This window comes from Neoarius graeffei, chromosome 19 (genome assembly GCF_027579695.1).
Source record: "Neoarius graeffei isolate fNeoGra1 chromosome 19, fNeoGra1.pri, whole genome shotgun sequence".
NCBI lineage: Eukaryota > Metazoa > Chordata > Actinopteri > Siluriformes > Ariidae > Neoarius > Neoarius graeffei.
Genome location: NC_083587.1, coordinates 26,934,070 through 26,959,994, shown reverse-complemented (window position 1 = coordinate 26,959,994; position 25,925 = coordinate 26,934,070). Strand labels below are relative to the sequence as shown.

The following is a 25,925-nucleotide window of genomic DNA, read 5'->3' as shown; positions in this document are numbered from 1 at the left end:
TGTATGCAAACCTAAGGCAATTTTTGGTAATTATATCAATGAAAACCAATCCAATGCATACAAATAGGATGTTGTCGTATAAGATATGGGCAATCTTACTACTTGCATGGATATTTCACAGTATTGTCTCTTGAGAGAATTCAACATACTAACTCTGTTTAACAGGAAGTGATTAACACAAACAAGTGAAATGACCTAATCATTATCACGTTGCCATTGATGGCAGGATGTATAAGGTAAACAAATCCCGCTCAGGCGGCAGCCGGGATGTGTACCTCACCAATCCCACTGTCAATGGCAACCAGGAAATTGTTGCAGAATAATACAGAATAATACAGACTTGCTACTTGTGTTACAAATTTATTATTATTATAATGAATGTTCAATCACTCAGTCATAAACTCTGTACTACACAGTACATCTATATCCTAGGTAAGTTTTTAGATGCTTGGTTACAGTAATAGGGGAGAGGCCTGGATTTATGCACCAGTCCATGTCAAGACCCAGTGTGTGTGTGCGTATGTGGGGTGGCGTAGACTGGGCAAGGGGTCATTCCCTGCCTAATCGCCTTCCCCCCCACGCTTTCCTCCCTCATCCTTCATGCCCCCCTGAGGACTAGATCTATTATTATTATATTACCATTCAGTGCTTTGGAGCCTCCCGATGTCAGCTGGGATCATGACGTCCTCTGCATTGGTCCCGTCATCGTCGGTGTCCGAGTTGGAAATCTCACCTTCTGCAGGCAAATCGTCCAGATACGGCTCAAAACGATAAGGAAAAATGCCACCCACTGCTTCGTCTTTATGTAATCCGACATGTCCAGTGTCCACCTCAAAAAGGGCCTCAGTTTCTGAAGACTGATCAGAAAATCGCTCCGTTTCGTCGGCCATAGCTGCCTTGAAGGCCGAGCAGTTGTTCTGCATGTGGCATTACGGCAAATATGGCGGCCACTGACAGCGGCTTGGCGCTTGGCCAGATTGATGCAGCTGCGCACAAAGAGTTTCGTTCTGTTGGTGGTTAGTTCTATCATGAAAGTGATCAGTGGTGTTTGTAGTTTTATTACAGAAAACTATTTTAGAACATAATTTTGCTGTCAGGTGCACTTTAAGTAATAAACTTAGGTACTTTGTCCACCGCGGCACGGTGGTGTAGTGCTTAGCGCTGTCGCCTCACAGCAAGAAGGTCCGGGTTCGAGCCCCGTGGCCGGCGAGGGCCTTTCTGTGCGGAGTTTGCATGTTCTCCCCATGTCCGCGTGGGTTTCCTCCGGGTGCTCCGGTTTCCCCCACAGTCCAAAGACATGCAGGTTAGGTTAACTGGTGACTCTAAATTGACCGTAAGTGTGAATGGTTGTCTATGTGTCAGCCCTGTGATGACCTGGCGACTTGTCCAGGGTGTACCCCGCCTTTCGCCCGTAGTCAGCTGGGATAGGCTCCAGCTTGCCTGCGACCCTGTAGAACAGGATAAAGCGGCTAGAGATAATGAGATGAGAGACTTTGTCCACCTCTGGAAACCCCTGAATATTTAGAAAACGTAACGTTATTGTAATGTACCGAGTCGTTCCGGTCCGGTTCCGTTCATACTTTCTGTACCAGGTTATGGGACACACACACACACACACACACACACACACAAAATCAATGCCACGAGTCATTTGGAAGCCGAAAGAGTCGGCTCTAATCGATGAGCCGAAACAAATGATTTGACTCACCAAAAAAGAGTCGAAACAAAACGATGAGTTCGCACGCCTTTAGAGGCGCTGTGAGAAAGTAGCGCCGCTTTTTAAATTCCTGCCTCGTCTTCGAGCGCTGGCGGAAAATACAGCCGGATACCGGAAGTCATCCAGTTAGAGGTAGTTTTTATTTTCCCCAATATCTCACGTTTTAGTTTCTGTCGTGATTTCTAATTTGCAAACGACGTCTAAGATATACACTGCATTCCTAATTTAGTTGTGTGTGGGGGGTTTGGAACCGTTTCCACGCGTCTCGTGCGGTGTAAAAACTACACATCCCACAACCCCCTGCGCTCCACCTGCTGGCTCATATTCGTTATTTCGGAGGCATTAGTATTCTTTAGCGATAACTGCGCTTAATGGATGAAACAATGAAAAGTTTGATATGATTAGACAACGAGATATCGGTATTTTTTATGGAGCTAGCTAGCTAGAAACAGAATTAGACACGTAAGTACCCGGATGTAACGGCGGACTCCTATTTGTCCAGAACAAACCCGGATATGTAGTTCCCCAAAATTGACTACAAATAAACAGGTGATAGCTTTAATTTTTTTTTTTAAATGCATAAACTTTTTTTTTTTAACGATTTTGACGACACAGAGTTTAATCCAGGAGTATTCCTGCTCATGAAGTCAAATCGAGTCGCGTCACTGAAAGCCTTTTTTTACTATGCGCGCGCGCTCTCCCTTAGATCATGCACGTTCGTGCGCGCACACGTTACGCGACGAGCGCGAGCGTTGCACTGCTGGAAGTGCGAGTCAGAACTTGGTGTGCGTGAGTGTGCACATCTGTCCTCTCAAAACGGCCTCACAGTAACACATTAGTTATGCTTATTAAATAAACGTTCATTTTATGAATGTGGAGGAAGTGTTTATTTTGTCTGGTAAAAGTGTTCTTTCTTTTCCACCAGTAAACTGCGACTGAGGGAAATCAGGACATGGATGAAGAGTTCACTCCATTAGACTGCCTTCTGTCCACAGGTAAACATGGCCAGCCAGCCATATACACTACCGTTCAAAAGTTTGGGGTCACCCAGACAATTTTGTGTTTTCCATGAAAAGTCACACTTTTATTTCCCACCATAAGTTGTAAAATGAATAGAAAATATAGTCAAGACATTTTTCTGGCCATTTTGAGCATTTAATCGACCCCACAAATGTGATGCTCCAGAAACTCACACTACGTTCACACTGCAAGGCTTAATGCTCAATTCCGATTTTTTTGTGAGGTCGTTCACATTAACAAATATATGCGACTTGTATGTGATCCTCGGTATGAACGAAAAGTGACCTAAAAGTGTTCTGCATGCGCATTGCAGGACACGACGACGTCACACGCAGTGAGCATGGCCAGTGTTTACGGAAGTAACCTAAAGTTTCCTGTGTATGACAGTAGCCAGCACCTGGCGATGATGCAGTTGTTGTTGCGACGGAGTCAGAACATGCACAATAGCCTGATGTTAAGGAGGAGGTTGAGAAGGAAGAGGGCAAGGGTTTTGGCTCAGGCGTTCTGCGGGGTAGTGACTGCAACCTCCGTTCAAAGGAACATCAAAGTCATGTTGTTGTAACTTTTTTTGAGAGACCCGCCGCCTACTTCAGCGCAGAATAGTGACGTTTGTGGCTTGTTGATGACGTGTAAGTCGGATGAATGCGACCTGGCGGTTCAGACTGAAGTCGCATATGAAAAGAGCAGATAGGAATCGGAATTAGGACCACATATCCAAACGGCCTGGGTCGGATTTGAAAAAATCGGATCTGTCTCGTTCATATTGTCAATAAAAGATCGGATACAGGTCACATATGGGCAAAAAAATCGGATTTGAGTCACTTCAGCCTGCAGTGTGAACGTAGTGTCAATCTGCTCAAAGGAAGGTCAGTTTTATAGCTTCTCTAAAGAGCTCAACTGTTTTCAGCTGTGCTAACATGATTGTACAAGGGTTTTCTAATCATCCATTAGCCTTCTGAGGCAATGAGCAAACACATTGTACCATTAGAACACTGGAGTGAGAGTTGCTGGAAATGGGCCTCTATACACCTATGGAGATATTGCACCAAAAACCAGACATTTGCAGCTAGAATAGTCATTTACCACATTAGCAATGTATAGAGTGTATTTCTGATTAGTTTAAAGTGATCTTCATTGAAAAGAACAGTGCTTTTCTTTCAAAAATAAGGACATTTCAAAGTGACCCCAAACTTTTGAACGGTAGTGTATATGGGTCTGTCTCAGAAACTGGGTACTGTGGGGGTACCCCACTAAATATACTCTGTCAATAAACTATATGGTTTTGAATGGTGATCTCATCTCATTATCTCTAGCCGCTTTATCCTGTTCTACAGGGTCGCAGGCAAGCTGGAGCCTATCCCAGCTGACTACGGGCGAAAGGCGGGGTACACCCTGGACAAGTCGCCAGGTCATCACAGGGCTGACACATAGACAAAGACAACCATTCACACTCACATTCACACCTACGGTCAATTTAGAGTCACCAGTTAACCTAACCTGCATGTCTTTGGACTGTGGGGGAAACCGGAGCACCCGGAGGAAACCCACGCGGACACGGGGAGAACATGCAAACTCCACACAGAAAGGCCATCGCCGGCCACGGGGCTCAAACCCGGACCTTCTTGCTGTGAGGCGACAGCGCTAACCACTACACCACCGTGCCGCCCTTGAATGGTGATGTTGGTTTTAATTTGAAATAAAATGATAAAAGAAATAATACAGATAAAACTAAATTTTTGATGTGAATACTCTTCAGAATTTGGCAAAAATTCTGCAAATTTGTGGGAAAATGGTGGCTTGATCTGGGACATGATAAATGGTTGACTACATCGCATTCCCTTAAAAAGGTTGCAGTCCACTGAAAAGTCTACACTTATCACTAATTGTATTTTAAGTTCAGAATCAGAAACACCTTTATTGCCAGGTATGTGGACACACACGAGGAATTTGACTCCGGTTTCACTTGGCTCTCATAGTACAAAACAGATAAAAAGCGTATACACAAACAAACCAACCAACAACAAAAAAGGGGGTGCAATAGGTGCATAATGCAAAGTAATCCAGGTAAGTCAAGTATGAAATAGATAAATATATAAAGTATACAGTGTGCACAGAATGACGGTATGAGTGTTCAGATATTAAAGTGATATTACTGATATATGAGTCTGGTTTTTTGCTGTTTATCACAGAAAGGATTTTCTGTTGGTGCAATATGGTGCATAGTGCAAAGATGAAATAGTAAATATAAATAAGTATAAATATAATATAACAGTGAGCACAGAATGACTGTGAGTGTGCAGATATTTTGCAAGTGATATTACTGATATATGAATGTGGATTTTAGCTGTTCATCACAGAGACAGCCTGAGGGAAGAAACTATTCTTGTGTCTGGTTGTTTTTGCATACAGTGATCTATATCACCTCCCTGAGGGGAGAAGTTCAAACAGTTTGTGACCAGGGTGTGATGGGTCCGCAGAGATGTTACCTGCCCGTTTCCTGACTCTGGACAGGTATTGGTCTTGGATGGAGGGCAGGTTGACACCAGTAATTTTCTCTGCAGACCTTATTGTCCGTTGCAGTCTGTTCTTCTCCTGTTTGGTGACCGATCCAAACCAAACACTGATGGAAGAGCAAAGAACAGACTGAATGATGGTAGTGTAGAATTGTGTCAGCAGCTCCTTAGGCAGGTTGAGCTTCCTGAGCTGGCGCAGAAAGTACAACCTCTGCTGAGCCTAAGTTGTAACTTTATACACCTAAGGATTGGTGCGCTCACAGAATAATCATAACCGTAATAAAGCATCATGCAAAATATTTGATCACCGTTGTAACTCCATTTTCCGCAAAACCAATACGATCGTGTGTTTTGATCTAAACAGAAAGCCTCAGGGTCAAGGTCACTACCTCACCAAAAGTAGTAACTTAAAATCACTACGCCATATAAAAATGTAGTTATAAATCTGCAATTTTGTTTTTTAAAGCGAAAGCTGAAAGTTAGGGATAGAGTATGTTTCTTACAGAATATGTTACGATGGTAGCTGGTCTTGTATGAATTTCTGAGCTATAAAATGAGTTGTGGTCTATTTTTTACCGTAGCGTGTTATTTGTGTGTGGGGAAGGACACACATTAACAATTTGCATGTGTAGAATGGAATTTTCCACTGCAACAGTTAGAAGTTGATCGTGCTTCCATTTGCGGTCTTTCTGTTACGCGGGTGATCTGTTCGGACGTTATCACCGAAAAGGTGAGTTTTGACAGTTTTATTTTGTTTTAGTCTTGCAGTATAAGGCAATAGAATGTTTCTTTTTCATCTTACTTTCATATTTCGTAGTGTTTGCGTATTTTTGGCCAATATTTTGCAACCATGGTCAATTTAGATCGAACTTGTGATAGAATCTACAGCCAGTCATTTTGTCCCACCCCCGCCTCGCGCTCCGTCCGGTGCGGTAGTGATGTCCCGTTGCTCGCGCGCCGCAGCAGAGACCTGCACGACCTTCAGCCGGTACAGTCGCTGTTCTTTAACCAGCGCCGTTATTCTCATCTTTCCAGTGTGTTCTTGATTTTTCCATTGTGTCCTATTTCGCCATATCAAATACCCAAACTGTATCATATTATTCATATTTAAGTGAATAATCAATTCAGTCATCATAACTTGGCATTTTTAAGCCAAGCAATCAAAAAGAGGAAATTTATTCAATATTTTCACTCCTCTGTGAAGGAGGGGCTTTAATTCTTCATGATGGAGTTATTTTATATGTAAATCAATTTTACGAAAGCATTTGAATTGTAATCAAAAAAAAATTTCCACAGTGGAGGTCAGATAAAGCAAGATACTATCTTTATTCTTATTAAACGTGACAAAAGAAACATTGAGTGTTAGGTAAATGCAAAAAATAGTAAAATTAGAAGATGTATTTTTTGACCATAATGTCCCAAATGAGAGAGCAGTTTCTGAGACGGACCCATATATATATTATAATATGAGTCCTGCATAAAAACACGTTTTCACTTTAAAGCCTTTTTTAATGATGTCTGGTCAGACTAGGGGGCGGCACAGTGGTGTAGTGGTTAGCATAAGAAGGTCCTGGGTTCAAGCCCAGTCGCCGGCGAGGGCCTTCCTGTGTGGAGTTTGCATGTGCTCCAGTTCCCCCCACAGTCCAAAGACATGCAGGTTAGGTTAACTGGTGGCTCTAAATTGACTGTAGGTGTGAATGTGAGTGTGAATGGTTGTTTGTCTCTATGTGTCAGCCCTGTGATGACCTGGCGACTTGTCCAGGGTGTACCCCTCCTTTCGCCCGTAGTCAGCTGGGATAGGCTGCAGCTTGCCTGTGACCCTGTAGAACAGGATAAAGCAGCTAGAGATAATGAGATGAGATTAACTTGTTGTGGATAAGTAATTTAGAATTGAAATGATTTGCCATTTTAACTAACTTCAGCAGGTTAAGTTGAAATGACAGGAAAATGGAGGCTTACCTACTGAAAACTAATTGAATCCAGGAAACCTGTTGCCATAGGAAAATTAATTCAATACAACTGATATTCCACAGAGGCAGCATGGTGGTGTAGTGGTTAGCACTGACGCCTCACCGCAAGAAGGTTCTGGGTTTGAGCCCAGTGGCTGACAAGGGCCTTTCTGTGTGGAGTTTGTTTGTTCTCCCCGCGTCTGTGTGGGTTTCCTCTGGGTGCTCTAGTTTCCCTCACAGTCCAAAGACATGCAGGTTAGGCTAATTGGTGGCTCTAAATCAGGGGTATTCAATTAAGTCACTGAGGTCCAGTTATTAAATTTTGTCCAAGTAGAAGGTCCGACCCGAAGTCCAGCTTGTGTCTTATAGCCTTCCCCTATGTCCACATTTTCATATGGTTTCAACAATATTTATTGTTAATTTCCAATGCAGGAAATGAACTGAGTGCACAACTATCTCTTTTACCATAAATAAAAGTAGTCCCAGGAAAATAAATTCAAGGCCTTTATTTCAGATTAAAGAAAATAGAAACATCAGAATAAAATAAATAAAAAAGTGCAAACAGAGTGGAATAACTCCTTTTTCTCTTAAATTCAAGAGATCCCAACCTGAAGAATTGAAGGCCTACATTTCAAGTAAAAAAGTCAACTCAGAAAACATTAAAAAGTGCAAACAGAGCATTGACTTCACATTTTCTCTTCTTTGTTCTTAAAATAAGGAGGTCCCAGCCTAAAAAAATGAGGGCCTACTTTTCAAGAAAAAAAAAGTCCACATCTTCAGAAAACAAGTGGCTTTTTGGGGGGGAAATGCAAACAGAACATTTTTCTTTGAACTTTTCTCTTTTAATTCTTCTTTTACTCTTCTTAATGAGAAAAATGGGCATGTGGCTGACCTGCCAGTAATTTAAATCTTGGTTGGAATGGAGTTAGTGCCATTCTCATGCAGATATGTAGGTGTTCATTGTTGAGCCTAGAACGGTACTTGGTTTTGACAATGTTCATAGTGGAAAAAGCTGACTCACAGCTGTAAGTTGATCCAAACATAGTCAAGGTGTGCAGTGCTCCTTTGATTAGACCAGGGAACACACTCCAATGTGTTTGTTGCCCCAAAATCCACGCTACTTTTAAGGAACATTCGTTTGCACGTTGCTGGGCTGTAAATGTATGTGTGATGAGTCGGGTAGACCTGTCATACTGTGCTTGCAGTTGGGTTATTTTGCGGGCCCTCAGCTCGGACTTCAGGGGAGAACTGCTCAAAAGAGCTGTGCTTTGTTTCGTAGTGGCGCTTCACGTTGCCGCTTTTAATTAATGCCACGTTTTCGCATATGAGGCACACTGGGTTTTGAACTGCTCGCCGGAAGAATGAACATATATTTCTCCGTCCATTCATCTTTAAAACAACGATTTTCCTTGTCTACTTTCCGCCGCCTTTTGGAGCAAGCCATGTTGTCTCGGTCGGTTGTCTCTGAACTTAACTCTCTTCCTCTCTGCTTGTTGCTGTGCTGTGGTGCGCTGGGTAAACTAACGATTTTATTGGCTCAACTGAGTGAAGCTATTGTCGTATTAACTGGAGTAGCAGCGCCTGCTGTCAATAGCCACGACCGTCCAAAATAATGCTCCATGAAAATTACTTAATCTCGTGAATTTACCATTGGTCACGGGTCCAGACAGAACCATCACTGGATCCGGACCGAGGTCCACCATTTGGTGATGCCTGCTCTAAATTGACCGTAGGTCAATTTATGTGAGTGTGAATGGTTGTTTGTCTCTATGTATCAGCCCTGTAATGATCTGGTGACTTGTCCAGGGTGTACCCCACCTCTTGCCTGTGACTCTGCACAGGATAAATGGCTACAGATGATTGATTGATGGATGGATGATATTGCACATTAAATTTTACTTGGCCTCATACTTATGGCACTTCACACTTGGCAAATTCTCCATTACTTACTAGTACAGCAATTCCTGTTTTCACTCAAAGGCAAGAGCATTGAAAGGAAACAAATGCATACTTATTGGTGTTTTTTTCAACAAAACTTCACAAAAGCAATACTGACTCAATCAAATTCAATGTAAGAAAAATCAAGTCAGTGTAAGAAAACAATAAAGTGAATGCTCTGCCAACCAAGTCTGTGAACATCATGCTCAAAGAGTGACTAAAAATAAAAATAAAAAAAACTGGAAAACTTACTGTAAATATGAAACCAAGTGCACACCAATGTCCTGTGATTAAAAAAATAAAAAAGTGAATGAAAACATAAACCGGTGAAACTTTCTTTTTCCTTTCTCTTGTCGTTCAGTAGAGCATTTTTCATGGTCATCAGCTTTGGGCTTAATTTTTCCTGAGCTAACTCCATCACCTTCTGCACAAACTGAAATGTGTGCATCATACTTGCATACTCTATGGCACATACATGAGCCAAGCAACAAACACCGGGCTTCTGGGTAGCTCTGCAGGTTGTTAATAATGATGTCCCTAATTTACTCAAGCTGTGCAAGTGAAACATTCCTGCAATTCCTGCAATATGTCTTATTGGCCAGATTCCATATTCTTCTACTAAATTTGCAACATATTCATTTCTTTTACCTTTGTACTAATCTGGTGCAGGAAATCTGCAAGTGTTTTTCCACCCATTCCCTTTTTGGATTTCAAGATTTCAATAAAACCTGGGGTATGGTTGTCCAGGGTTGGCATTTCACAACATTTTTGGACCAATTCACACTTTAAATAAACCCTGGACAGCAAATAGTCCCTCAGCTCTCTGATGGTAACTACAGCCACACAGATATTCTGTAATATTGGCGTAAAGAAGACACCTCAATATTCTGGCTTTAGTGATTTACACTAAACCAAATAAAGCCGACATGAAGCTGCGCCAGTGTGTGTTTTTATGATGCGAGTTGGTGTGATGGGTCACAACGGAATGTCATCTAGAGTGACGTATCTATGCGTCGGAAATATGAATACCCTGAGCATACCAGCGTTGCTTTCAAAACAACGGTGGGTGAACTGAGTATTGAGGTGCTTTTGTTAGCTGTTCACATTTATACCACTCTTCAAACACAAGCAAATTTGCTGAGCATCATATTCAACATGTAATCTCATCTCATTATCTCTAGCCGCTTTATCCTGTTCTACAGGGTTGCAGGCAAGCTGGAGCCTATCCCAGCTGACTATGGGCAAAAGGCGGGGTACACCCTGGACAAGTCGCCAGGTCATCACAGGGCTGGCACATAGACAACCATTCACACCTACGGTCAATTTAGAGTCACCAGTTAACCTAACCTGCATGTCTTTGGACTGTGGGGGAAACCGGAGCACCCGGAGGAAACCCACGCGGACACGGGGAGAACATCCAAACTCCGGACAGAAAGGCCCTCGCCGGCCACGGGGCTTGAACCCCAACCTTCTTGCTGTGAGGCGACAGTGCTAACCACTGTCATTTTCATTCTCAAGAGCCATTCTGCTCACTTCTAGAGTGGTTGCATCCTGAGGAAACTCATTAAGAAAGTTTGCTATGCTTCTCCATGGTCTTTTGAGGTTTTACAAGAAATTTCCATCTGTATTCTCTTTGATTTTTCTGGATACATCTGCCTTTCCTGTTTTGCATGGAAATTGCCTGATGAATTTAAGGATCCCCCCCCACACACACTCTGTCCTGCAACAGAACCTGGCTCCGTGAGGCAAGGATGTTTGCAGATAAGTGCACAAGCAGCGGTACTGAAATGGTCATCTTGTGGGTAGTCCATGAACTGTTTCATTGTCTCTGCCAGCTTCTCAAGAATGTCATGCTTCACATCTCATGAACTTGGCATGCATGTCCCATCTGTCAAATACATGATTTCCTTGCCCAAGTCTGTATTCAGTATTTACAGAGAATTGTGGTCTCTCAAACCTTCTTGGCCACTGATCATGGGAGGTCAGTCTTAATCCCTCAGTGGTATTTGGCTATATAGCAGTGTCCGAACAGGATGATTGATTAGCAGTTGGCATGTCCATCTCAAGAGAGAGAATCTTCAGTGTTGGTCTGTCAGGTAATTCAGATGGATCACAGAGGTTGCATAGTGCACGATTAAACTCGCGGCCTTCATATTGAACTTTGAAGTCATACTGCAGAGCCAATTTTTCTTTCATGTCAAATAATAATGTTCCGGTGTTGTCAGGTCTTACGCTGAATGTAGCTTTTCTGACATCACTTGCACGGACTATGGCTCTGGCTGACCATCATTGGTTCATGGTTCTGAAGGATTAAAAAAAAGAACCTTTTTATTATCAGCATATCTAAGGAGTTAACACAACATAAAACATTTCAGGGTAGCAAGCATCTTTTCTTTAGCTTTCTAGGCAGACGGGGAACACATCATTTTAAGTTGCTCAGTTGATTGTCAGCCAAGCACACACTGCTCCGTTCAATCAGTGACTTGCAGATAAACGCAATATCAGTGGAAACCACCATATTGGCCTGCTTCAGTCTTAAGACCATGCATAACATGCACAAAACGTTATAAAATAACATAGAAACAAATTTTAAAACTAGGTAATACAAAACAATTGTCTTTGGTTCACATCATGGTTTACACTGCACTTCTTTCTGTGACCGTATAGTCCAATTCTTGACTGACATTTCCAGTTACAGATCGAGCAAGTCCATAAGTTTGTAGCTGTCCCTTCTTTACTTCTTTCCTTTGCTTGCTTTTCTTTTCTCTGCTTTGTTAGCATAGAACTTCTCCCCTCTTTGCTTGGTAGCATCTCTTATGACCGAGCGTCAAGTTGTTTGAGATTAGCAGGATCCATTTCAGCAGTTCTTAGATCTTGTTTACATGCATCCTCAAATCTCAATAATGGTCGTCCAGTGTTTCTTTTGGCTTTCTGAAAGTTCTCCATACACAATTTTGTTTTGGTATCCTGTCATCAGACGTTCTTACATGTCCCAGCCTTAGTCTCCTGTGTCAGCATTGTGTAGATGTCATTACATCCTGCCTTTTCTGGAAATGATGCATTTATCTTTCCAGTTGATTCCTAGAATTCTTCTGAAAGACTCGTCAAGTCAAGTTTATTTGTATATTGCTTTTTACAGTAGACATTGTCGCAAAGCAGCTTTACAGAATTTGAATGACTTAAAACATGAGCTAATTTTATCCCTAATCTATCCCCAATGAGCAAGCCTGTGGCAACAGTGGCAAGGAAAAACTCCCTCAGACGACATGAGGAAGAAACCTAGAGAGGAACCAGACTCAAAAGGGAACCCATCCTCATTTTGGCAACAACAGACAGCATGACTGTAACATTAACAGTTTTAACATGAAGTCAGTTTCATTGATGTTATAAACTCTTCATTGATGGAAACTTGAGTGCAAAACTGTTCATGACAACTGCAGTCCTAAAGTTAGCAAGTTGACTGTAGTCCTAAGCCATAAAAGCATTACTGTAAGAGTCCAGAGCGTCTTCCAAGTGTGACTTTCAACTGTCCACATGGGGCCGTCCTCCACAGGAGCGATGCGATGAGACTCCAACCAGACACGGCACCAGGATGGATCAGGCAGGTCCGAGGAGCAGAAGAGGTCAGCACCTCGATCCCAGGACCGACATGTAATTCAGAGGGACAGATTTTGGGGGGGGGGACACAGGTTGTTGGGTATGCCCCATGTCACCTGAATAAGTAGGAACAGTATACATATTGCGCTGAGTACAAGCAGGGACTTGGGCAAAACTAACTGTGACCGCATAACTAAAAGGGGAGAGCCAGAAGGTAACACAGGCATGAGGGAGTCCTGGGACATAAAGCAGCCAACCACTACACCGTCAACAAACTCGAGTGAGCAAGCGAGTGGGGGACTGACAGCATCCATACATCCCAGTTTACCAAAACACTCTGTCTGAGGACCCTCCAGATCTACACCTTTACCTCATAAACACCATTAACAAAAGGCTTGACTAAACAGATACGTTTTCAGCCTAGACTTAAACGCTGAGACTGTGTCTGATTCCCGAACATTACTTGGAAGGCTGTTCCATAACTGTGGGGCTTTATAAGAAAAGGCTCTGCCCCCTGATGTAGCCTTCACTATACGAGGTACCAGCAGATAGCTGCACCTTTTGATCTAAGTAGGCGTGGTGGGTCATAAAGGACCAGAAGTTCAGTCAGGTACTGTGGTGCGAGACCATTCAGTGCTTTAAAGGTCAATAGTAGTATTTTATAAAAAATACGAAATTTGATTGGGAGCCAATGCAGTGTGGATAAGACGGGGTGATGTGATCATATTTTCTAGTTCTCGTAAGGACTCTTGCTGCTGCATTTTGAACTAACTGGAGCTTGTTTATGCACTTATTGGAACATTCAGACAGTAAGGCATTACAGTAATCTAACCTGGAGGTAATGAAAGCATGAACTAGTTTTTCCGCGTCATGTAGTGACATTAAATTTCTTATCTTGGCAGTATTTCTGAGATGAAAGAAAGCTATCCTGGTAATGTTATCAATGTGAGTTTCGAATGAAAGACTGGGGTCAATAATCACTCAGGTCTTTTACTGCTCTAGGTGAAGAAACAGAAAGGCCATCCAGAGTTACTGTGTAATCAGAAAACTGACTTCTAGCTGCATGTGCTCCTAGTACAAGTACTTCAGTCTTGTCAGAGTTAAGCAGAAGCAAGTTAATAAGCATCCAGTGTCTAATGTCCTTTACACATTCCTCAATTTTGCTAAGCTGGTGTGTCTCATCAGGTTTTACAGAAATGTACAACTGTGTGTCATCAGCATAACAGTGGTAACTAATACAATGTTTACGAATAATATCACCCAGAGGTAACGTATATCAAGAAAACAGCAGTGGATCCAAGACAGAACCTTGTGGAACACCAAACTTTACCTTAGTATGTCTAGAAAAATCACCATTTACGTCAACATACTGATAGCGATCAGTTAAATAAGACCTGAGCCAGGAGAGGGCCGTTCCCTTAACTCCCACAATGTTTTCTAGTCTATCCAGAAGAACGGAATGATCAATGGTATCAAATGCTGCACTAAGGTCAAGCAACACAAGCAGCGAGACACAACTCTGATCAGACGCCAACAGTAGGTCGTTTACTACTTAAGGCAGCTGGGCCATAGAAGGTTCACGCTGCACGCTGCATGCTGCACACTACACGCTACACGCGTGTAAAGAAAAGTGGACAAACGTAGCATGACTTGCTCTGGGCCATAGAACGGCGTTCACGTTGCACGCTGCACACTTCACGCGTGAAGCGTGAAATGAACATGCACACTTTTTTCTAGGCGTGAAGATGGAAATTCCAGTCAATGCATGCGGTCACCGCCGCGCCAGCCAATCAGAACGGGTCTAGGGAGATAACTCTATGCTTTCAGGGGAAAACTTCAGAAAAAATATAATTGAATGGTATAATTGAAAAATAGTTCTTCATCGGGATTGTCAAGCAGATTATAGAATGTTCGGTGAAATTCACCACGGGTTTCTCTCAGAAGGAAGTGTTCTCGGCTCCAAATTCTGTTCCTTTTTCTCTTCCTCTGTCTCAGTAAAAGCAGAATGAGGCAATCGTCGTCATCTGAAGAGTCCATATTGTTGGTTACTCGGTCAAAGTAGAACAGACGCAACACGTGAACATCCAAGCATGAAGTTTAATGGCCCAGGGTCCGGTTCTTCACGTGAACGTGTAGCGTGCAGCATGCAGCGTGCAGTGTGAACCTTCTATGGCCCAGCTGCCTTAACCAGAGCTTTCTCTGTGCTATGATGAGGTCTAAATCCTGGCTGATACATTTCATGGATGTTATTCCTATGTAAATATAAGCATAACTGCTGTGCCACAGCTTTTTCAAGGATCTTGGAGATAAAGGGGAGGTTTGATATTGGCCGATAATTGGACAGATGACAGGGATCAAGGTCAAGTTTTTTAATCTGGGGTTTGATAACTGCTAGTTTAAAGGATTTGGGTACATAGCCAATCATAAGAGAAGAATTTATTATTTTTAGAAGCTGTTCAATTACTTCAGGTATTATCTGTTTGAATAGACGTGTAGGTAAGGGATCTAGTACATAAGTTGAGGCTTTTGGTGTGGAGATTAATGAAAGTAATTCAATTTCTCTAAGGGGAGTAAAACATTCTAATTGCTGATCTGATACAGTTATATTGTTAACTACAAGGTCACTTTCATTGTCTAACCTTAAATTAGTAGTTTGAATTTTTTGTCGGATATTCTCAATTTTGTCATTAAAAAAATTAATGAAGTCGTTGCTACTACATACTGCAGGTGTGCATGTGTCTATAGTGGACTTATTCCTGGTTAATTTTGCTACAGTATTAAATAGGAATCTAGGATTATTTTTGTTATCTTCTATTAGGGAGGAGAGATATGTTGATCTAGCAGCACTAAGAGCTTTTCTATACTTCAGGAAGCTCTCCTTCCACGCTAATTTGAACACTACCAATTTTGTTTGACGTCATTTACGTTCCAATTTTCGAGTGGTCTGTTTTAAAGTGCGAGTGTCATCATTATACCAGGGTGCTAATTTTTTGTCTCTGACCGTTTTCCATTTAAGAGGAGCTACATTATCTAAAGTATGGCGGAACGTTGACTCTAAGCATTCAGTTGCCTGATCAAGTTCTGCAAGGGCTGACAGTGACCCAATCAAAGTTGATAACTCTGGGAGATCATTTATAAAGCTTTGTGCAGTAGTTGACGTGAATGTATGTTTAATACAGTAGCGTGGTGAGGTGCATATATTATTACTCAGACATATTTTGAATGAGATGAGATAATGATCTGAGAACTTCAGACTGTGGAAGTATGACTATATTTTCTACATTTAACCCGGATGTTAGTATTAGATCGAGGGTGTGACCACCATTATGGGTCGGTCCTATGACATTCTCATAATCCCTACTGAATCTAAAATGGACACAAACGCTGTTTTCAAAGGGTCTTCTGGGTTATCGAAGTGAATATTAAAATCTCCGACAACTAAAGCTTTGTCTAAGGAAATAACCAGATCTGAGATAAAATCTGCAAATTCAGAAAGAAACTCAGAATATGGCCCCGGGGGCCTGTAAATAATAAGTAACGGAATTAACTGGGTAGACCTATTTTTCGAGGCTACATACATTATATGAATATGAAGAACTTCAAATGTATTAAATTTATAACCAGGTTTTTGTGTTACACCTAGATACGGTAATCATTATAAATAACCGCAACGCCTCCTCCTCTACCAGTTAGACGAGGCTGGTGTATATAAGTGTATCCAGGAGGACTAGCTTCATTTAATGCTATATATCCATTTGGCTTAATCCATGTTTCAGTTAAACAAAGTACGTTAAACTCCTGATCAGTAATGAGTTCATTAACCATTAGCGCTTTAGATGTAAGAGATCTAATATTTAATAAGCCCACCTTGAGATCAAAGGTGCTGGCAGCGGCTGTACAGTCAGTATGATCTAATTTTATATTGATTAGATTACTGGAACAAACTCTCTGAAAATTTCTACCTTTTTTTTTTGAGCTCAGGGGACAGACACAGTCTCGATGTAGTGGACCCTGAGTGACGACTCTGTGCAGCTAGTAGACAGTTGGTTTAGCCTGTTCGTCTGCTCCCTGGCCTTGGCTCTGGATTGTCAGAAGTTAACTAGGCCTGTTCTGAGACTATGACCTATGCTGCAGGAAATGAGAGCAGCACCTTCCCGAGTGGGATGGATACTGTCCTGCCCTAACAGGCCAGCAGTGCCCTCAAAATTAGCCCAATTATCTATAAAGCCCACACTGTTTTCAGAGCACCACCTGGACAACCAGCAGTTCAGCGACCATAACCTGCTGTAAGCTACATCGCCACGCCGCATTGGGATGGGGCCAGAGCATACTACAGCATCGGACATCGCCTTCGCTAATTTAAACACCTCTACAAAGTTACTACATATGGAAGTTATTCAGTTGTTTCTCTTGTCTGGAGTAGGTTGTCCAAGACTCGCTGGCATAAAGTAGAGTGCTGAGAACACATGCTTCTTATATCTTTATCTTCGTGGCAGTGGTTAACTTTTGTTTTCCCATACCTGAACTTTGAGTTTAGCCATTACCTGTGTTGCTTTTGATAGTCGTACTTTGATTTCATCATCGAAAGAGATCTTATTATTAACCTTTGAACCCAGGTATGTAAAATCATGAACTTGTTCCAGTTCTTGTCCATTGACTTTTATCTTGGCAGTGTCGTCTTGATTGTTATGCATTGTTTTGGTCTTAAGGATGCTCACTGTAAGACCAAAACCATCACGTGTTGCAGAGAAACTATGCAAGACTATTTGCAGCTTTTCTGCTTTCAGCGTAATCAGGCTGGCATCGTCTGCATTAAAATAAATAAATAAATTGTTCATGTTTGCCTTTCTAGTTTGTCTTTGCTTTCAGTCTGCTTTGATTGACCAGACCTCCATCTGAGTAGGTTGTACGTTCAACATCACCTTGTTTTATACCACTTCTGATAAGGAATGGGTCTGATGTTGCGTTGTTGTAGCTGATCTTACCAAGGTGGCCGTTATGGAAGCTTTTTATAATATTTAGAACTTGGGAGGACAACCTATTTTCCTCAGTACGATCCAAAGTGTGTCCTTGTTGATGAGGTCAAACGCCTTTTGTGAGGTTGATGAAAGCGATATGAAGTGGCATGTTCTGCTCTCTGCATTTCTCCATTATCTGCCTTTGGGAGAAAATGTCAATGGTTGATCTGCCCTGTCTAAATCCACACTGTGAGTCAGAGTACACCCTTTCTGTGAGGATGGAGAGCCGATTGTGTACTATTCTAGCATATGCTTTTCCTGACGATATTAAGCAGTAAGATTCCAATGTAATTGTTGCAATCTTTTCTTGAACCTTTTTTGTGGAAGACAATGATGTTAGAGTTATGAAGATCTTGAGGTAAGCCTTTTTCCCAGCAGATAACAAGCAAGTCATACAGTGGTTTGAGGAGTATGGTCTTGCAATGTTTTTATTATTTCTAGTGGTATACCGTCCTCTCCAGGCGCTTTACCTGATGCCTTATACCTAATGTCTGTTGCCTTTTCAAGTTCTTCGATACATGGTATCTGGTCAAGTTCATTCATCATTGGGTACTCCAGTATTTGGTTTGTAGCTTCTTCTGATATTGGTTGAATGTTTGAGTAAAGCTCATAGAAGTATTTGGCCCATCTTTTTAGTTGTTGGTCTTGGTCCAGTAGTATGTTGCCTTCATTGGAATTAATAGGTGAGGATTTTTGATGCTGCCTGCCAGTTGCTGTTTTGATCCCATCATACATTCTCTTGGTATTTCCTGTGGAGGATGCATCTTGAATTTTGTTGCTGAGGTTCACCCAGTATTGAGTTGTGCATTTTCTGACTTTTGTTTGAAAAGGCATTTCTTGCTTTTCGTAAGGTTTCAAGAGCTCTCTGGTTTGGATTTTTCTTATGTTCCAGGAAAGCTGCCCTCTTCTTTTCCCGGTCTGTGTACTGAAATTTTGTAGTTCAGAAACTCCAATTAATTCCTTATTGAATTTATTAGACATTGTCAATTCAGGGATATCTTTCAAATTCGTTCACATCTCCCATGCTTCATCAGGGACATGATGGCCTACTGTGAGGTGAAGTAGTCAGACCCGAGTCCAATTTTCGTGAGCATTTTCTCCAGTGGTCCATTTGATGGAAAATGTCTTAGGAATTACCTGAGGTTGATTGGTTGGTTTGTTTTTGTCCAAAAATGTATTGCCATTTTATGTAAAGCAGCATCTCTAATAGGACCATGCCCTCCAAAAAGATCATGGAGTATATCAGGAGGGAAGCCATCCACAACGTGGAAATGTTCCAAATGATCACTCGACGCGCCTTGTCATATTTGAATCCTGCTCAACCTCACGGACCATGAGCCTCTTTTGATCTCGATTTATAATGACCTCAAGAAAGTGTTGCGTTGCCATGCCAAACAACAACAAAAAAAATCTGTCAACAAAAAAAAAAAAACTTTCCTGAAATCTTGCTAAATCATGGGCAGCCAGGTTCTCTGCAGCTCCGTACAACACTGTCCCTTTCAGGCTTGCACCTAAAATCTCAACATACCACTCATGTTTCTCAAGTAAGCCAAGATCCTGAAGACGTGCTTCTTTTTGGATGCTCCTAAAGGGTTTGCTACCTCAAAGTTATCAATGTACAAACTAAAGACAATTCTGAATTCTGAGGAAGCCATGGCTTAAAGGAACAGTCCACCGTACTTCCATAATGAAATATGTTCTTCTCTGAATTGAGACGAGCTGATCCGTACCTCTCCGAGCTTTGCGTGACTTCCCAGTCAGTCAGACGCACTGTCACTCCTGTTAGCAATGTAGCTAGGCTCAGTATGGCCAATGGTATTTTTTGGGGCTATAGTTAGATGTGACCAAACTCTTCCACGTTTTTCCTGTTTACATAGGTTTATATGACCAGTGACATGAAACAAAGTTCAGTTACACAAATTGAAACGTGGCGATTTTCTATGCTATGGAAAGTTCACACTATAATGACAGGCGTACTAACACCTTCTGCGCGCTTCGACAGCGCATTGATACCTTCACTCAGGAGTGCAATGCGCTGTTGAAGCTAAGTTTGCGTGGCTACACAGATGCAAATGGACAATTTTAACGAGTAGTAGATGAAGAATGTAAACATATAATGATGTTGTGCTTTTGCAACTTGTGTGTTTGTGACCTTATTGCGGCAAAAGTAGCGTGTCCTTACCTTGAAGTGGGATCTGCTTCTGCCCGAGTGCCCATACGGCCGCCTTGAAACAGTTCAGTGTTTAGCTACGCGTGTTGATTGGCTGTATCCCTTGTGCCGCTTCTGCCCGAGTGCCCATACAGCCGCCTTGAAACAGTTCACAGCGTTTAGCTACACGTGTCGATTGGCTATATCTCTTGTGCCAAACAAATCAGATGTTGTGGTGGGCGGGACCGTGTTCTTGAACTCCGAGAGGAGAGTGCAGGAAAGGATGGGCAGTGACAGTCGCGTTAGGAACGAAATGGCTGCAAAAAGGCATGTTATCGGCATATCGGTGGAAATTATGGCCGATACCGATAACCCTAAAAATGCAGAATATCGGCCCGATATATCGGCCAGGCCAATTATCGGTCGACCCCTAGTACGTTGCTCTGGATAAGAGCGTCTGCTAAATGCCATTAATTTAATGTAATGTAATGTAATGAGTTCTTCCTCTTCCAAGAGAGTATTCTCTTTAAGGCATGAACTATTGTATTCATCTGTCTATACATTGTCAGAAGGGAGTGTCTCCTTTAAAGTGTCATCTTTGTTGAACAAAATTTGGAGCATTTTAAGAACAGGAACATAAACAGTTTATTGCTTCTCTTTCCCCATTACGAACTCCACAAGCTTCACAAAAGGAAGTTCTCTTGCTCTATAAGATACCTTTGTGAAAGCGGTTAACAGGGTGCCTCCTGTAGATGGATGTTTAAGAATGGCATTTTTGTCGAACACAGCATTGACTATTTCTGTCACAATAGAGCGACCAACTTTGCCGTAAAGTTGATCAAGTATGGTCTGAATTGCACAGTACATCAAAGGCTGTAATAGAAGGGGAATTTGGTCCAATTGTTGGATCACATCTTGGGCAGCTCTCTCAGGGGTGCTATGTATAGTCTTCATTTAAAGGAAAAGGGTGGCTAAATTGTGCTCGAGCTGACACCTCAATTCATCTCCGTCATCATCCTTAAAATGATCTTCCTCAAATTCAGGCATTTTGTCAAAATTACAGTCCTGGGATTGGACATTATCCATGGTAGGGTCTATTGTGCGTGACAAAATATCTGCCTTAAATAGCTGTTAGCCATGGGTCAATTTTGAGGTTGTGGGTTTTTTTTTTGGGTACTCTGAAGTGTGTAAAGAAATCTTGCTCAATACAGGGCTCTTTAAAATCACAAAGCAGGCAGATGAAGACGGCTCTCTCATCACCGCAGCCAAGGCCTACCCTGCTCCCACGTTTGCTTATAAGTCCTTTGTCGTTTCTCCTCTTCAGACCGAGGTCGCTTTGTCCCCGTCTCTGGCGGTTTCTGTACACCTTTCAGAAAATTCCACATCGTAACATAGCTTTGGCAGATGTAGATGTAAACAACAACAAAAACACGTGGTTTTTTTGGGTACTCTGAAGTGTGTACGTGTGTAAAGAAATCTTGCTCAATACAGGGCTCTTTAAAATCACAAAGCAGGCAGATGAAGACGGCTCTCTCATCACCACCTGTGTCACTTATTTTTCTGAGAGTAAACTTTCGAAAAATGCACCTTGAGTATGTGAAAGGACTTGAAGGTTGCATACACACTATATGGAGGCATGTTGGGGTGATGTCCTTGTAAGACCACCATGCTTTAATTTGGAGTGTTTGAGTAAATGACCTTGTCTGTCATTGGTGAAATCGCAGAACTTGCTGGCCCACTGCATGTGGGTTCATACGTTTTGTTCACCTGCAAGTATGGAGAATAGATCACATGAAAACAGGTTTTGACCATTAACACACAATGTCAACAATAAAGGAATTTATGTTACCAAACCACAGAAATGTCCTGAGATGACTTTATATTCACAAAGCCTATATTATTAAATTGGTTGCAGATTTTGTATATTTCATGTTAATATGGTAATATTGATTTATCCGTTCAAAAATGTGGGTTAAATCGAATGAAATATAGTCAGCCAAGTATTTTACATGCAGTTATCAGCCAAAGTAGTAAGTTTGAATGTGTAGCAAACTTTGCCAAAATGAGCAAACTTTAGAATAATTCATGACAAAAACACTTAACATCATGCACAATCTCTAATGTCATTAACTAGTCTTGTTAGAGGAATGGAGATCAACTTAGATATTTTCAATGACCTAGCTAACACATGATGCACCACATGCAGTTTCAGACTAGCTGTGGATGAGTATGGGCTAATATTACTTCAAACTACTTTCAAAATAGGCTAAAACCTTATAAAACACGTGATTTGTTATACAGTCATACACAATACTACCTCTATTATCGGCAAGTACTGAGACGATAAATGCTGCTCTTCTATCACGTTCTCCCAAACCCAATCACAATTCCCCATTCACCTGTCAGTTACACTTGTGGTCAGAAGTTTACATACAGTGACATGAATGCCATCTTGGATACGAATGTCATGGCAATATTTGGGCTTGCAGTAATTTCTTTGAATTGTTCTTTTTCTGTGGCAGAATGTACAGCGTACATCTTTAATAATAAAAAAAACACTAGAATTTGGTGCACAATTTTTTTTTTTTTTTCTCTGGGTTTTCTGAAATCAACACAGGGTCAAAATTATACATGCAGGGTCAAAAATATACATACAGCACACCTAATATTTGGGTAAAATGTCTTTTTGCAAGATTCACCTTGACCCAAACGTTTTTGTTTACCATGAACAAGCTTCTGGCAGAATTATGGTTGGATATTTCATGACTCTTCATGGTAGAGTTCAATTTATTTATTTATTTATTTATTTATTTTTCTTGGCATGGACTCCACTTCTAAGCACGGTCCATATATTTTCAATAGGGTTGAAGTCAGGACTTGTTTTAAGCTTAATGTTAGCCTGCTTTATCCTCCACAACCAGCTCTGATGTGTGTTTGGATTCATTGTCCTGTTCTAACTCCCAAGTTGTGTTCAAGTTTCTGATGGTTTATGCTGAAGAATTCTGAGGTAGTCGTCCTTCATTATTCCATCCACTTTGTGCAATGAACCAGTTCCACTGGCAGTAAAACAGCCCCAGAGCATGATGAGCCTACCACCACCACCAGCTGGTACAGTGTCCCTCTGTACATGGTGGTCATTGTGGCCAAACAACTGAAGCTTTGTCTCATCTGACCATACAGCTATCCTCCAGAAGGCTTTTTCTTTGTCTGTGTGGTCAGCTTCAAACTTTAGTTAAGCTTGAAGGTGTCAATTTTGGAGCAGGGGGTTATTTCTTGGATAGCAGCCTCTTAGTCCATGGTGATCTGAACTGTAGACAGTGATCCATCAGCTTCCAGTTCATGGCAGGGCGGTGCCATGGTGGTTCAAAGCTTGTTCCTGACCTTCCAAACCAATGTCCTTTCAGCTGAGGGTGACAGTTTTAGGGCTCGAAATTCTTTTCTTTTTTTTTTTTTCCATCAGCCAGCCAGACTAGTTCCCTTCCAAAGTAACTAGCCAAACAGAAAATCAACTCGCCACAATTTGTTCATGTATGAATTTTACTTCTGTCAAAAATAATGCAAAAGAGAGTAGTTACCATTGTTCATGACTAATGTGCATTTATTTCAAGACCTGAGTATTTTGATACTGTTGTTAAATACATAAATGAGAACAACACAGAGCACCATAATATAATATCAACAAATAATAATATATTGGAAAACTTGGCAACTTGGTGTATGAGTATTGAAAACAAATATACTTACTATCATGACTATAGCACCCAAAATATGTCCAACATGCTTTCTGTATTTAACCATTTATGAGAGAGAAAGCATTAGGAGCTTCATATTGACTAGGAATCAACTTGAAAAAAATTAATTATTCCATAAAAATCATATCGCAGCCAAGGCCTACCCTGCTCCCACGTTTGCTTATAAGTCCTTTGTTGTTTCTCCTCTTCAGACCGAGGTCGCTTTGTCCCCGTCTCTGGCAGTTTCTGTACACCTTTCAGAAAATTCCACATTGCGACATAGCTTTGGCAGATGTACAGTTAGGTCCATAAATATTTGGATAGAGACAACATTTTTCTAATTTTGGTTCTGTACATTACCACAATGAATTTTGAACAAAACAATTCAGATGCAGTTGAAGTTCAGACTTTCAGCTTTAATTCAGTGGGTTGAACAAAATGATTGCATAAAAATGTGAGGAACTAAAGCATTTCTTAAACACAATCCCTTCATTTCAGGGGCTCAAAAGTAATTGGACAAATTAAATAATTGTAAATAAAATGTTCATTTCTAATACTTGGTTGAAAACCCTTTGTTGGCGATGACTGCCTGAAGTCTTGAACTCATGGAAATCACCAGACACTGTGCTTCCTCCTTTTTAATGCTCTGCCAGGCCTTTACTGTAGCGGTTTTCAGTTGCTGTTTGTTTGTGGGCCTTTCTGTCTGAAGTTTAGTCTTTAACAAGTGAAATGCATGCTCAATTGGGTTGAGATCAGGTGACTGACTTGGCCATTCAAGAATATTCCACTTCTTTGCTTTAATAAACTCCTGGGTTGCTTTGGCTTTATGTTTTGGGTCATTGTCCATCTGTATTATGAAATGCCGACCAATCAGTTTGGCTGGATTTGAGCACGCAGTATGTCTCTGAATACCTCAGAATTCATCCGGCTGCTTCTGTCCTGTGTCACATCATCAATAAACACTAGTGACCCAGTGCCACTGGCAGCCATGCATTCCCAAGCCATCACACTGCCTCCGCCGTGTTTTACAGATGATGTGGTATGCTTTGGATCATGAGCTGTACCACGCCTTCGCCATACTTTTTTTTCTTTCCATCATTCTGGTAGAGGTTGATCTTGGTTTCATCTGTCCAAAGAATGTTCTTCCAGAACTGTACTGGCTTTTTTAGATGTTTTTAGCAAAGTCCAATCTAGCCTTTTTATTCTTGAGGCTTTCACCGTGCAGTGAACCCTCTGTATTTACTTTCATGCAGTCTTCTCTTTATGGTAGATTTGGATATTGATACGCCTACCTCCTGGAGAGTGTTGTTCACTTGGTTGGCTGTTGTGAAGGGGTTTCTCTTCACCATGGAAATTATTCTGCGATCATCCATCATTGTTGTCTTCTGTGGGTGTCCAGGTCTTTTTGCATTGATGAGTTCACCAGTGCTTGCTTTCTTTCTCAGGATGTACCAAACTGTAGGTTTTGCCACTCCTAATATTGTAGCAATTTCTCGGATGGGTTTTTTCTGTTTTCGCAGCTTAAGGATGGCTTGTTTCACCTGCATGGAGAGCTCCTTTGACCGCATGTTTTCTTCACAGCAAAATCTTCCAAGTGCAAGCATCACACCTCAAATCAACTCTAGGCCTTTTATCTGCTTACCGTAATTGAGAATGACATAACGAAGGAATTTCCCACACCTGCCCATGAAATAGCCTTTGAGTCAATTGTCCAATTACTTTTGGTCCCTTTAAAAACAGGGGGGCACATGTTAAGGAGCTGAAACTTCTAAACCCTTCATCCGATTTTAATGTGGATTAGAGGTCTGCGTGGGACAGAATTTTCAGTCCCGCTCCCGCAAAGAATTATGATTTTCAGTCCCGCTCCCGCCCACGCCTGCCATATTTTGTCCCGCTCCCGCCCGCAAATCCCGCATGATGCAGACGTTCGTGTTATTTCTCACGAAAGTTCTTGTCATTGGCTTGGGGAATTAAACATGCTGAGCTTAGCTGAGCTCTCCACTGACCGATCCTTCATTTATTGTAAGTTTATTGTTTAGACTCTGACATTCTGCTGCCACATTCCAAGTTGAGCGCTGCATGCGCTCATGATTGACAGCTCTCGCTTTGATTGACAGCTCTCACTTTGCACACTCACACTCCCACTTCCGAGTCTGTGGCGTTATGATTCCAACCGCGATTTCATTCTCCTCTCATATGAAGTGTTGCGCAACCACAACCAGCTCCTCAGATTATACACTGTCTATTTCTCGCTTTAAATTGAACAATCTGTGCGATACACAGTCCTTTTTAA

At 41.6% G+C, this 25,925-nt stretch overlaps 1 protein-coding gene across 5 annotated transcripts in view; it reads left to right on the top strand.

The window, feature by feature from the left end:
* Positions 1-1,741: 1,741 nt before the first annotated feature.
* tpk1 (thiamin pyrophosphokinase 1) overlaps positions 1,742-25,925 on the top strand; it is an 86,797-nt gene continuing 62,613 nt past the window's right edge. For 2 of the 5 annotated variants that reach the window (XM_060899927.1, XM_060899931.1), the window contains exons 1-2: positions 1,742-1,849; positions 2,643-2,712. In XM_060899927.1, the coding sequence (XP_060755910.1) occupies positions 2,670-2,712 (43 nt within the window). In that variant the 5' untranslated portion in view covers positions 1,742-1,849; positions 2,643-2,669. Of the gene's footprint in view, positions 1,850-2,446; positions 2,545-2,642; positions 2,713-25,925 lie in introns of those variants that run through there. The other 3 variants (XM_060899928.1, XM_060899929.1, XM_060899930.1) reach the window with 3 other exon arrangements.